We start from the raw sequence: 13,782 nt of genomic DNA on the forward strand, positions 1-13,782 counted from the left end.
ACCTATCCCTGGGGCCAGTGGGTGGGGTTTTCTGGGTTCTGTGCCTATCTCTGGTGTCCTGGGGAACGGACTGGGATTGGGCAGAAATTCAGGTGGGCCCCACTTGGCTCTATAGACCAAGCAGGATTCTTGCTGAATAGAGGAGGGATCCTCTCTGAAGGGAGGGATTGCCTTGGAGTTTTCATTAAAGCTGAGGACCAGGAGAGCCACAGGGGCTTAAATGGGTGGACCAGAGACGGTTCACGTGAGGGTGAGGTGTGGCCTGCAGATTTTATGTCCTCCATGCTGCTTCACAGGCGTTTGTGCCCTGGCCCCAGGTGCTATGCTGGGGTCTGGAGGTGGATGTCTGGTCTCACTTGCACCCAAACTCCCTACCTGGACATTCCTGATGCTCTGAATCAGCCACTGACCTGCTGGAGCACCCAGTTGTTTCCGTGGTGAGGGCCGTCAGTGCCCCGATGCTTGATGCAGTAGGAGCCCTTATCCCATCGCAACCGGAGGAGCTGAATCACCCCCAGATACTACCCAAGGAAGGAAAAAAAAAAATACTGTAATTTAATCTGGGACCCAGCTCCACATCTTTTTTATCAAATTTTAATTTTTTCCTGCATATATTTTAAAATGCTAGAGGAGGTTTCAAAAGTACTTGTAAAGTCCTTACCATTAATATACTGGGTAGGAAAGACTGAAAAGTCCATATTATTTTCAAATATCCAGTCAAAGTAGTTTGTGTCTGAATAGGAGATACATGTTGATGAAGGCACAACTCCACCATCCAGGTCATTTCAAAACTCGAATTTCTGACTTGAAGCATTTGATGTATTTGAGCATGTTCACGTGCAGTGTGGCATTTGATGGGCTGCTCAGACAGCAACCCTCTCTGATTGGCATCTTAACCACACTCCCAGGTGAAGGGAACTGAGGCCCAGAAAACTCAGCTGACCTGTGGAAGGTCCCACAGCTGAGCAGCACCTGGGCCGCGTCCACTCTAGAGGACCCTGACAGCCCAGCCAGGACCTTTTAAATGACATTCCTGTGCTTACACACAGTGCTCATGAACTTTCCAAATGTATCAACACAGAGAAACATCTAAGGGAGTCATTTCTTACTGGAGGGCTCAGCAGGCGTTTGTGTCTGGCCGTGCACACATCCTCTTTAGGATGGTGGTTGAAGGTGTTCACTGAGGTCTCTGCGGTAGGCAGGTGCTAGGAAGGACCTAGTAATGTTAAGACCTGAGCTGTTCACCTTAGAATTAAGCAAACCGAGGTATAGAGAGGTTAGAGGTTATGCCCAAGGACTCATAGCTGGAGGGGCAGAGCCAGCACTGGAGTCCAGGGCTGTCTAATATCATGTGTGTAAGAATCACCCCAGGCACCATGCTTGCCCAGCGGTTCTGATTCTTACATGGGGCTGCGCAACTCAGGTAAGGAGACCAGGCTTTGAAAAATGCTCTTCTTAAGCTCTGTAGCTTCCCAATTAGCATGTCTCATTTTCCCGGCAGAGAGATGATATCATTAATTCATTAACTTACCCAGCACACAATGGTATCATTCATTCATTCATTAACTTATTTACCCAGCACACATTTTCCAGGTGCCTTCCACATACCCTGGAGTCTGCCTCTGGAGGCTAAGCTCTATGTCTTACTGTCTTTCCGCATTATATAAGACATGTGCGTTGCTGTTTTCCAGTGGAAGCACCACTTGGAGAGAAACTGGACAAGAAAATGGAAGTCTGTATCCCACTGTCAACTTCTGCAGCCTCTCGTGGGCCCTGGACTCATTCCTTTTTTGCTTTTATACCCTCCTGGCCTAAGAAGAACTTATTTAAAAGAGAGTCTCCGATAACACACCGCCTGGTAAGTAGTAAGTTCAATAGTTTAACACAAATACCAGAAGTTGGAAAGAATCCAATTTTGGGCTGTTTATAAAATGACACAGGCTTTTGTTGCTTAAAAAAGCCTGTTCCTCCTCTTTCACTAAACATAGTTATCATTGGGGAGCAAATCCATTTCTTCTTCCGAGGCCCTATTTCTGCTACACGATATACAGTATTTAGATGGAGAAGAGGTTTGAATCAGAGAATTAGGCTGTCTCTTCTGGTGTTTCCGAAGCAGCGAGTGGATTGTGCTTAAACCAGGCGGAATCACTCCCAGCTATTAAAGACGACTGTGCCCCTAAGAGCAGTGAGCGTCTCATAGGCATTTCCTATGGGCCGGGTGCTGGGGTTAGCACCTTCTATGCATAATCTCACTTAAGCCTCATTATGAGTTTCTTAACAGTCATATTTTAATTCTCATTTTGCAGATGGGAAATTGAGGATTAGGGAGATTAAGAAACGAGTTCCATATCCACAGGTGGAAGTGTTAGATCCCAGATCGGAAGCCTCTTCTGTAACCACTGCTCTGTGCTCTTCCTGTTGTTTTCTCTTCTGTTTTATGTAGCATGGGTTCAGTGACTTAACGTGGTGTGAGAACCATTGAGCTTGGCCAGTGAGCTATGATGGCCAAGAGCCCTTGTTTGGGCTCCCTGCTAAGTAGTGCTATTGATTTCCTGGGGCTGCCATAGCAAATGACCACAGACATTGTGGCTGAAAACAACAGGAATGTACTTTCTCACTGCTGTGGAGGCTGGAAGGCTGGAATCACAGTGCTGACAGGGCCATGTCCCCTCTGCAGGTTCTAGGGGAGGATGCTGCTGCCTCTTCCAGCTTCTGGTGGCTCCAGGCCTTGCTTGGCTGCGGCTGCATTGCTGTACTCTCTGCCTCCATCTGCACCTGGCTTCCTCTGTGTCTGGGGCTTCTCTGTGTGCCACTTATAAGGACACTTGTCATTGGACGTCGGGCCCACCTGGATAGTCCAGGATGACCTCTTGAGATCCTTAGCTTCATTAGATCTACAGAGACCTCTTTTCCAAATCAGAACACATTCACAGGTTCTGGGGATCAGAATGTGGACATATCCTTTGGGGGCCACCACTGAACCCATTCCCAGACTCACTGTTCTTTCCAGTCCTCTCCAGGCACAGGTAACTCGTCACCACCTCCCAGGGCAGCACCCTCCATGCTCAGTCGTCCCTTCTGCACTTACTTGCCCTACAAGCTGTATCTATCAGTTACTGTTTACAAGATGCTATGTGAAGGTCAGAAGAAGAGAAAGCCAGGTCCCTGCTTGAGGGCTTTGGCAAATTAATTCTCTTAGGGTCCCAGCATGTTAAAAAGGCATTAGGGTGGGTGTGGTGGATGCAAGCTCAGCTGAATCAAAGGCCTGCGTCAGGCTGAGATTGCTGCACATTGTCAGTGTGTTCTTTGGAAAACTGCCTTTTTGGTGATTTTCTACGCAATGAGAGGGTTACACTGTGGAGAGGGAATGTGAGCTGTGGAAAGATCATAGAATTTGGAGTCACACAGTCCTGGGTATAGTCCCGAGCTTCCTGCCTATGTGACCTTCGGCAAGGGAGTTAACCTTTCTGAGCCTTCAGTTCCTCATATATAAAATGGGAGTGATAGAACTCAAGTATGTAAAGTGATGGGTGCCATGCCTGGCCCTCAGTAAATGACAGACATTTTATGGTTATTAGACCCAGTGTGGTGTCTCACGTCTGTCATCCCAGCACCTTGGGAGGCCAAGGCAGGAGGATCACTTGAGGCCAGGAGTCCAAGACCAGCCTGGGAAACATAGCAAGACCCCATCTCTACAAAAATAAAAAATAAATTCACATATGCTTATTCATATCACTGAGAGCTGCCATAGTCCATGACTCAGAATTCAGCTTGTCCCACTGCAGGTGACAGGTGCGCAAGGCAGATAGTGGGGAAGACATGGTCATCGAGCTTCCTGGATGAAGTCAGGGTCCAGTCCCATTTAAAGGAGGTGTGTGGATACTGCAGGGGCCAGGGCTCTAGGGTAGGGAGCATGGCAAGGGCCAAGAGTAGAAATGAACAAACATTGGTTGTTAGTACAAAGGGAACGGAAACCTGGGGTTTCAAGGGCTGCAGGAAGCTTGTATTTGGTGGGCGAACCCTGGCTTTCCTTTGGAACCTTTTCATGGGAGTCATTGCAGGGCTGGAGGAGGCCAAGCCTGGGGGAGATTCCCTATGTTGATGAGGGATCAAGCTCACAGAGGCTACCCCCAGCTCCCAAACACACTGCCCTTCGTTCCAGCGAACCGTGGTGCACACGTGTACTAAGTCAGCCCACACCTGGGAGGCACACGGTGCATGTGAAATGATATCTTCATTGGTCTGCCCACATCCCCCTTTCCGGTAAGTCAGTCTGGGTTGGCCGAGTCCCTGTGACAACACGTGTCCCACACATGCACCCAGACTGGGAATACACGCGGTGTAATCTCAAGTCCTCATTCTTCTTTCTGTAGGTTTTAATTTCCAATCTTTTAATGCTCTTTTAAAAATAAGACTTCAAGATTACTTAAGGATTAGTAGCAATAATCCTTCTACCCACCTGTAAAAATTTCATCATCTTGTACTTTTATTAACTATGTATAGCATGAAGTATTTCTCATTTTCTAATAACTTTTACATTTTATTGTAGTATGGGGACATTTCAAGAGAAGTTCAAGGGACTTCTGAGAATGGAGTAATTTTTCAGAAATGTGCACTGGTAAGTTTCCATTGGGGATTTATCTTTGAAGAGAAAATTAATTGGATTTTGCCCAAATCATTTTAATGGAGTCAAGTATTTAAGAACTGATAAATCATGGGCTTACCTACACAAGTCTAGACACACAAGCAATGAATACACAGCAAGGGCTCTGAGATGTCATATGGTAGCATTACCACTGAGTTTTCTTTGTTACAATTAAATAATTGTCATTAAAAATGCACAGTGATCATTTAGAATGTGACAAAGTACGATATATTTTCTTTCAGATTGTAATCATTAATGTGATACCTGGCAGTTTTAAATATTGTTCGATAATTTTTAGGTCTTTAACCTTCGTAATCCCACAAGATGATTACTAATTCCTCGTAGTATCCTTGTGTCACGGGACTCCAGCACCTGCCTTAGATTCAGTGATTTGCAGGAAAAACTTAAAGAACTCAGAGAAGCCATTATGCTCAGTTACAGTTCATTACAGAGAAAGGGTACAGATGAAAGTCAGGAGAGGAAAAAGGTGAATGTTGCAGAAGCCAGGAGAGACCAGCTGTGAGCTTCCAGCTGTCCTCGCCCAGTGGCTGAGTTGTGTGGACAGAGCTTAGTTCTCCCAGCAATGATGTATGACAACGCGGATGGAGTACTGTCAACCGGGGAAGCTCGCTGGAGTCTTGCTGTCCAGGGCTTTCCTCAGGCTTGGTCACATAGGCATGGAGCATCCAAGAGACTGACCTCAGTTACTCATTCTCCAGCCCCCCCAGGGGTCATTTCAGTACAGCAGGGTCCAAGGCACCCACCACAGATCATTGGCATCGCTATCTGGTAAAGTCTAAGGACTGAGGCATTTGAAAAAACCCACACTGTAATCAGGCAGGGATATTCTGCAGGCTTTTAGAGGTTATCTCTCCGGAGCTGGTCAAGGGCCAGTCCTTTCTGTTGAATGTGGAGGGTTTGCACAGCCCAGACCTGCTGAGTTAAGCCTGCACTGTGCCACCCTCATTTTATCACAGCCCTTCAGCGACATCGTTTGCCTTCCTGATGCAGTCAGTGTTAGCAGTTTCTCATATATCTTTCTAGAGACGATTTCTGCCATGTGCATGCAGGCAGAGGCTTGTGCACATGCAGGTACACATATGGGCACCTTCTTTCCCTCCACTTTGTTTTTTCTTACATAGGTGGCAGTATATTACACACATCATTCTGAAGCTTGCTTTCATCACTTCTTGTGTTCTGGAGCTCACTCATCTCAGTATATACATTGCTTCCTTCTCTTTTTTCCAGCTCCTGTGTCTATTTCAGCAGAGCTGGGGAGAAGGTGGTGCAGGGGGCTGGGAGACAAGGTAGAGAGGGAGGCAGGGCAAGAGTGCAGAGCCCAGGTGATGAGCCTGCTGGGTGGGCCACTGGCTGGCTTCCAGCAGCAGAGCCATTGAGACACGTGCTGGGCAGAGGCTGAATGTGGGAGATGACCCAGGAGGCAGCAAAGCTGCTCAGGTCATTCCTGGAGATCACATGACCATCAGAGACCCTGTGCTGAGGATGAATCTTCAAAATAACTACCCAAGAGCCATTGTTTGCTCTTCTTGGTAACGCCGGTTGTCACAATCCCCCCAACCTGACTGTTTCCACACTTGGACCTTTTCTTCTAAGATTCTCTGCAAGGATGATTTCACTGCATCTCAGTTTCTTTGAAATGGTCTCTAAGCAACAGCTTGGCAAGTGTGGCTCAAAACCCTCCTGGGGGTCTTTGAAATCATACAGAGCCTGATAAATTCCCAGAACCTCTGTGAGACGGTGCCACCCTCCTTCCTGGAGACCTGATGTGCATAGGTTGGGCTCGTGACCCATTTTAGGAAGCCGGGCTTGTCAGCAAATCTGCCCTCATGCCTTCTCCTCCTGCCCTAGGTGTCCGGGCCGAGCGAAGCACAGACAGCCCACATATGGCTGTTAGTTAACAACACCAAGACACCCTCGTCAGCCAACCTCTCAGAGCTGCTCTTGCTGGACAGCATCGCTGGTCTCACCATTGGGGAATCCATCGGAAACAGAACCTCAGAAGGATTCCAGGTTTTTAGCAAGAAGTTTCTACAAGGTAACAGCAGAGCGTTCTTCAGTCAGGGATGACAAATGAGAACGTGTTGCAGACACTTCCAGGTGAATGTGCTCTGGGTCAGGCATGTTCTGCAGGCCTCACATGGGTTCACTTGGTCCGCACAGTGGAGCTTACTGCCAGGGTATCAGAAGAAGAGACTGCGTTCGATATCTGCCACCAAAAAGCTGAATTTCTCATTTACCTTAGAGAGATGTTGGATTTGGGCAAGAATTGTGGGGATTTTTTTTTTTTTTTTTTTCTGAAATGGAGTCTCTCTCTGCTGCCAGGCTGGAGTGCAGTGGCATGATCCTGGCTCACTGCAACCTCCACCTCCTGGGTTTAAGCGATTCTCCTGCCCCAGCTTCCCAAGTAGCTGGGACCACAGGCCCACAGCACCATATCCAGCTAATTTTTGTGTTTTTTTAAATTAGAGACGGGGTTTCAGCATGTTGGCCAGGATGGTCTCGATCTCTTAACTTTGTGATCTGCTTGCCTCGGCCTCCAGAAATGCCAGGATTACAGGCTTAAGCCACCATGCCTGGTCTAGAATTTTAAAAAAATACAGTCAATTTTTATTATTAAAAATTTCAAGCATACACAAAGATAGAGTTTACAGTGAACCCCAGTATACCTGTCACTCAGATCACCAAAATGACCATCACTCAGGAAGAGGAGGAGTCTGTTTTGGGTTGTGCTGGACAGGGTGGGAGGGGGGTGACTTCCATCTCAGTAGCATGTTCCTGAGATGTCCAGGCGCATCCAGGCATGTTCAGGCATGTTCAAGCATGTTCACTGGGGTAACTCTACCTCCGCTTGGTTGGCTTGTAGACCATGCCACCCTCACTGGGTGGCTTTCAGAGGTTCGTTCCCTGAGCTGGGCTGCTGTTGGTCAATTAAACAGGTTGAAAACCACTTCTGGGATTCAGTTGGTACCATGTCTTCAGAACTCGGTTTCCCTAGGAGGGCAAAGACATCTTTTCTTCTTAGTAGGACCTCATTTACAGATGTCGAGGCTGGGGCTGAAGTGGCTGAGAAGCTTGCCCACTGTCATGCGGCTGGCCGATGTCAAGGCTGAGAGTCATACTCAGGCAGTCTGGCTCCCCCGTGCACCCTGGTACCCATTAAACCGTCATGCTTCTCACACACCTGGAACTCTTAGCAACTCCATGCATCCGTACTCGTGACGCACAGTGCTCATTGGCCATGCTGCTCCTTCCCTCGGAGCTTAGATGAGGCCTCAGAATCCCTCTGTACGCACTGTTATCGACAGAACCTACCACTGGAGCTTGCCCACAAGTAGTGACCTTTTTGCTGGCTCTGATTTAAATGATGCCGTAAAAGTTGTTATGAGATGTCCCAGCTAAGTGACCTTCAATGCTTTCTTGCCTTCAATGATATAAAAATGAGGCCAGGCACGGTGGCTCATGCCTGTAATCGCAGCACTTTGGGAGGCCGAGGCAGGTGGATCGCCTGAACTCAGGAGTTTGAGACCAGCCTGGCCAACATGGTGAAACCCCATCTCTACTAAAAATGTAAGCTGGGTGTGGTGGCCACACCTGTAATCCCAGCTACTCAGAAGGCTGAGGCAGGAGAATCGCTTGAACCTGGGAGGCGGAGGTTGCAGTGAGCTGAGACCACACCACTGCACTCCAGCCTGGGTGACAGAGTGAGACTCCGTCTCAAAAAAAAAAAAAAAAAAGAATCCACTATTCTTAAACTCATGTTCAAAGAATGGAGCATGGGCCCATGAGCAGAGCACAGACACAGCCTCAGACAGACCTGGTTGACTCCCAGCCTGGAGACAGCAGCTACATGGCTCCTGGAAAGCTATTGAAGTGCTCTGGTTGTGCGAATATCAGTCCATTGTGGAGTTGTAGAGCTTGAATCAAGGAGACGATGTCACCCAGGCACTCTGCCTGGTAAAGGGGAGGTGTCCAACACCCTCTGCAGCCTGTGGTCCTGCAGCACCGGCCTCTCATCTCACTTTCCCGCTGACGATTCATGGTCCGTGCTCCTGCCAGACCCAGCTTCCTCCCCTTCTCCTGTCTCCTTGCATCTATCCTTGCTCTTGTGTGGGTCAGGAGAGCACCTCTCTCCACTCTGAATATGCAAATCATCTCCATTCTTTGGGACCTGGCCCTGGTGTCACCTTTTCTAGAAAGCTCTACCGTATCCCCTGCCCCAAAGTCACCCCTCTGCCTCCAAACTCCCACTGAGACTTACCTCCCCCTTCCTGCTTCCCTGCTTGGAGCCTAATGGCATTCTAGGCACTTTCCACACGTGAATTCATGGAATTCTGCTCTGGCGCGTGCACACTGTGTCTCTAGAAAACCTTGGCTCTCCATCTCTCCCCGGGTATGCCAGTAACACCTACCTATGAAGGTGCTGTGAGGGTAAGGGAGTTAAAGCAGTGTGGCCTGGCCCGGCCTTGGAAAGTGCTCCTGGGCTCCTGGTGTTAGGAAGGATTTTGTTGTTGGTTTTGTTTGTTTGTTTGTTTGAGAAGGAGTTTCACTCTTGTCACCCAGGCTGGAGTGCAGTGGTGCCATCTTGGCTCACCGCAGCCTCTGCCTTCCGGGTTCAAGCGATTCTTGTATTTTTAGTAGAGGTGGGATCTCACCATGTTGGCCAGGCTGGTCACAAACTCCTGATCTAGGTGATCCACCTGCCTCGGCCTCCCAAAGCGCTGGGATGAAGGTGTGAGCCACTGCGCCGGCCATAATTGGTGTCGTTTTTATCTTGTTGCTCCATTCTTGTTATTCATGCCCATGCTTAGCTCTTCCTACTGGGCTCTGCATTCCCTGAGGGCAGTGTCCGAATCATATTTATCTGTGAACTCACTGCTATGCCAAAGAATGTGACATTGATTTTCACCTTGGGGCACAGGTGACTTTTTTTTCCCCCTGAAAACATAAATAGATAACTATAAATTCAGATGACCAGTCAGGCCCAGTTCATTGACATTCTGACCTCGTCATCATTATTGTCCTTATTATTATTTGATGCTTTTCTTTGATTAGAGCCACTGTTGTTTGAGGAAAAGATGATGGGACCCAGAGGACCAGTGCTCCCTGTCCATCAGCGGGGTGATCCTAAGCCAGTTACTGTCTCTCAGCCTCAGTTTCCTCTTCTGTATGTTGCAGAAACTCACATGTTCTCCATCCGTCTCCGGCAAGTGTATGGGGATCCGCTGGGTTAATGCAGGGGCAGCGCGTGGAGAGTGATCAAATCACTGTGTGAGGAAGGTCTGACTGCCACTACCTTCCCCGCCATTGTCACTACCATTATCTTTATCACTTTACGGTCATTATCTTAGTTCTTATCCACATATAAAAATAAAATGAGATGGGCGTGGTCTATACCTAAAGTCCCAGGAGGCTGAGGCAGGAGGATCGCTTGAACCTGGGAGTTCAAGACTAGTTTGGGCAACAGAGAGAGATCCTGTCTCAAAAATAAATAAAAATTTAAAAATAAAAATGAAAATGTTGAGGATTTTAAAAACAAAAATTCCAGTGATTCCTTAGGCTAAGTGAGTGTTCCTCCTCTTTACTATATATATATACATATTATATATATATATGTGTGTGTGTGTATTTGAGGTCTGTATACATTGAGAAATGAGGCATATGGTGGCATTTTAGGGCTACAGGTAACCTCGGTTAGGGAGAAAGGCAAGATTGGAGGGCAAGCTTAGGTAAGAACAGTGACCGGCAGAGTTAGACGGGCTCCGTCACCCACCTGACCACGTCGGGCGAAGGCCTCCAGTCCTGTTACCGCCTCTCCTGAGCAGGACGGGCAGAGCGCAGCCCACCCAGACTTATTCATGGAATGAGTCCTGCTGCACAGTGAGAAAGGGCCGGGAGAGCCAGCCCTGTTGCGGGTCGTGCACCCCACCTCGTGACTGGAAGCGCCAGGACCGGGAGTCCGCCTAGCTCACTTTCCTCAGTTTACCACTCAGAGAATTCCCTCCCCGCACTCAGGTGTGTGCAGTACAGAGTGCTTCCTTGTTGCAGGCGTCACTGCCGTGGTGGCCTCCCTTGGAAACCCTGAAGCCAGAGGCCAGGATGTGTCTGGGCTGTGGTGGGGTGTGGCTGGGGGCGTGGCCAAGCCCTCCCTGACTCACAGGTGCTTTTCTCTGCACAGTGGGAGATGCCTTCGCTGTCAGCTACACAGCCACGCCCCAGGCTGGAGACATCTGGAATGGAGAAAGCCTCACACTTCCTGCCCAGCTCACCTTTCAGAGCTCGTCACGGGTATTACCTTTGTTACTTTAATCTCTGTCTTGTCACTGCCAAGAGAGGTTGTTTTAGCAACAGGGACACTTTGGGCAGAACACCTGTTAGTTTCTTCCTTCGTTCAGGGATGCCGCCTTGCAGAGAAGGGCACAGGCCCAGGAGTCTCACACCTTGCCAGGAACCTGGCTCCCTTAGTGATGCCCATGTGACCTTGCCTAAGTTACTTAACCCCTCTGAGCCTCACATGAGGTTATTATAAGGATAGGTGATCAATACATGTCAATTTCTCATCCCTGTGTCCCGCACCTCGTAAGCACCAGCCGGCAGTTACCATTACTATTAATTTTCCAGGGCTGCCATAACAAAGTACCACAGGCTAGACTTAAAAACAACAGAAATGTAATTTCCTTGCAGCTGGAAGCTGGAGATCAGGGTGTCTGCAGGTCCGATTCCTTCTGAGCCTGTTCTTGGCTTGCAGAGGCTGCCTTCTCCCTGTGTCTTCCCAAGGGCTTCCCTGTCTGCGCGTCTGTGTCCTAACCTCTTCCATGAGGATACCAGGCATGCAAGACCAGGACCCAGCCTGGTGACTTCCCTTTACCTTATTACCTCTGTAAAAACTCTATCTCCAAACACAGTCACATCCTGAGGCACTGGGACTTAAGACTTTAACATAGGAACTTTGGGGAACACAGTTTGGCCTGTAACACCATTATAGTGAGTCTCTCTGTCTCTCGCTTCCCCTGTGGTGAGTTCACTTCTGCAGTGAACACTGGCTGTCTGCCGGATTGGCAGGGGCTGCACGCCCTGGGTACAGGCTGGGGGAGATATGGTTCCTAACTTCAAGAAGATCAGGACGCTCTGCTTCCTTTTGTCATTTATTGTGGTTTCAGCCCCTGGAGAAAGTCTTCCCTATTCACAGACATGGAAGGTGCAGCTCATATCGTGATTGTGACTGCCCCAGGTCACATAACAGAATCAAATTGTGCCCTGCAGCCTCCTCCTGGGGCCTCCTTCCACCCTTGAGGCTGCAAGGCCAATGTGGCGTTTCTGCTGCAATAAGAGGGACCAAAAAAAAAAATCAAAAAACATCTTAGATAAATGTATATAAAATGAAAGAGGCTAAATACAAGATACAAGAAAATGACATAAACCTGTTGGGAATGACAAGTCTCTTAGGAAATAATTCAGTGTAAAGTAAAAAAGAAGACAAAGACAGATTTTTAAAATTAGGGGTGAAATGGCCCAGAATAAATACCAGCAATTTCAGAAGACAGGAAACCAAGTAAATTAAAATCAAAATGTAAGATAAGGTAAGAATCAGAAAGCAAATCAGAAACTCTGAATAAAATGAAACGGACGGAAGCTTCCGTGTCCTCAGGCAGGAGCCTCAGGAGCTGCAGCCCTGGGCAGCTGTGTGTGCTCCTGGGCTGTGCTGGCTGGGCAGCAGGTGGCTTGTGGTTTGGCACAGCCTGGGCCCCTGCATGTTCCTGGGCGACCTTCTTTGTGACTTCCCCTGCTAACGCCCAGAAATAGTCCTGCCTGTTACTTTGTTTGGTTCCTGTCTGTGATATTGACTCTACCCTCTAGGAATCCCCTCCATCCCTCACTAGAATGTCAGCTCCATGAAACCAGGGACCTCGTGTATCCTATTCACAGCTATGTCTCCAAGAAAGTGACATAAACCTGTTGGGAATGACAAATGCCAAAAAGAGAACCCTGCACGTGGTGGATACTCAGTAACAATGTGTTGATTCCCTCTTGGTCCATGTTTTCTGGCTTCATGCTAGGAATTAAAACACATGTCTCAAGCCTTGAAGTTTATGTCGTAACTGCACACCTTTACTGGAGTGAGGCTTTATGGTTTTTTGTTTTGTTTTTTTTTTTTTGATAGAGTCTCACTCTGTCACCAGGCTGGAGTGCAGTGGCACGATTGTGGCTCACTGCAACCTCCACCTCCAGGGTTCAAGCGATTCTCCTGTCTCAGCCTCCTGACTAGCTGGGACGACACACATGCACCACCACATCCAGCTAATTTTTTTTTCATCTCTACTAAAATTTTTAAGTAGAGATGAGGTTCACCATGTTGATCAGGATCATCTCAATCTCTTGACCTTCTGATCCACCTGCTTAGCCTCCCAGAGTGCTGGAATTACAGGTGTGAGCCACCACTCCCAGCCGAGGATTTATGTTTTGCAAAGAGTTGAAGGCAAGCTTTGATAGTACGCTTTAGGCTCCAATCTGTGTAGATCTTGGGTATGAGAAAGCACAGGAAGTGGGGAACACAGCAGAGTGTACTGGAATGTGGGCTCTGAACTTAGCCTCGGGCTGCAGCTCAGGAGACCCTGAGACTCCAAGGCACCAGATGTATTCCAAAGGAGAGGCGACTCCAGAACAGAAAAGGCCAAGTGAGTGCCTCAGAGGGGTCTCTTCTTTAAAGAGTCATATTCTAAAACTGTTCCATTTCCCTCCTAGGGAAAGAGGACATACAGTCTTTTGATTTTCTTTGAAGCCTCCATGAGGTTGGCCTGCTGGCCCACAGTGAATTTGGGAAGTCCCGCTGCTTCCTCGCCTGCTGCCATAATGTCTGCAGGGCGTGGATCCGGGGATTTGTTACCTTGGGAGGAGTGTAGCTCAAGTTACAGAAAAATGCCCTAGTCGTGTCTGTCATGAGAATTACACGGGTTGCTTAGCTCACTGGGCTGCAAGCTCCAAGTCCCAACGTCTGGTTCTTTTTGTTTTTGTTTTTTTTTTGAGACGGAGTTTCACTCTTGGCACCCAGGCTGGAGTGCAATGGTGCGGTCTGGGCTCGCTGCAACCTCCGCCTCCTGGGTTCAAGCCATTCTCCTGCC

At 48.3% G+C, this 13,782-nt stretch overlaps 1 protein-coding gene across 5 annotated transcripts in view; it reads left to right on the forward strand.

Moving 5' to 3' along the window:
• The window catches only part of EVC2 (EvC ciliary complex subunit 2), a 156,265-nt gene that overhangs the window by 15,042 nt on the left and 127,441 nt on the right, over positions 1 to 13,782 (forward strand). For 4 of the 5 annotated variants that reach the window (XM_074395877.1, XM_074395880.1, XM_074395878.1 and 1 more), the window contains 4 exons: positions 1,692 to 1,858; positions 4,550 to 4,618; positions 6,515 to 6,701; positions 10,842 to 10,951. In XM_074395877.1, the coding sequence (XP_074251978.1) occupies positions 1,692 to 1,858; positions 4,550 to 4,618; positions 6,515 to 6,701; positions 10,842 to 10,951 (533 nt within the window). Of the gene's footprint in view, positions 1 to 1,691; positions 1,859 to 4,549; positions 4,619 to 6,514; positions 6,764 to 10,841; positions 10,952 to 13,782 lie in introns of those variants that run through there. The other variant, XM_074395881.1, reaches the window with a different exon arrangement.

The sequence above is a fragment of the Saimiri boliviensis genome, chromosome 3 (genome assembly GCF_048565385.1).
Source record: "Saimiri boliviensis isolate mSaiBol1 chromosome 3, mSaiBol1.pri, whole genome shotgun sequence".
In the NCBI taxonomy this organism is placed as follows: Eukaryota; Metazoa; Chordata; class Mammalia; order Primates; family Cebidae; genus Saimiri; species Saimiri boliviensis.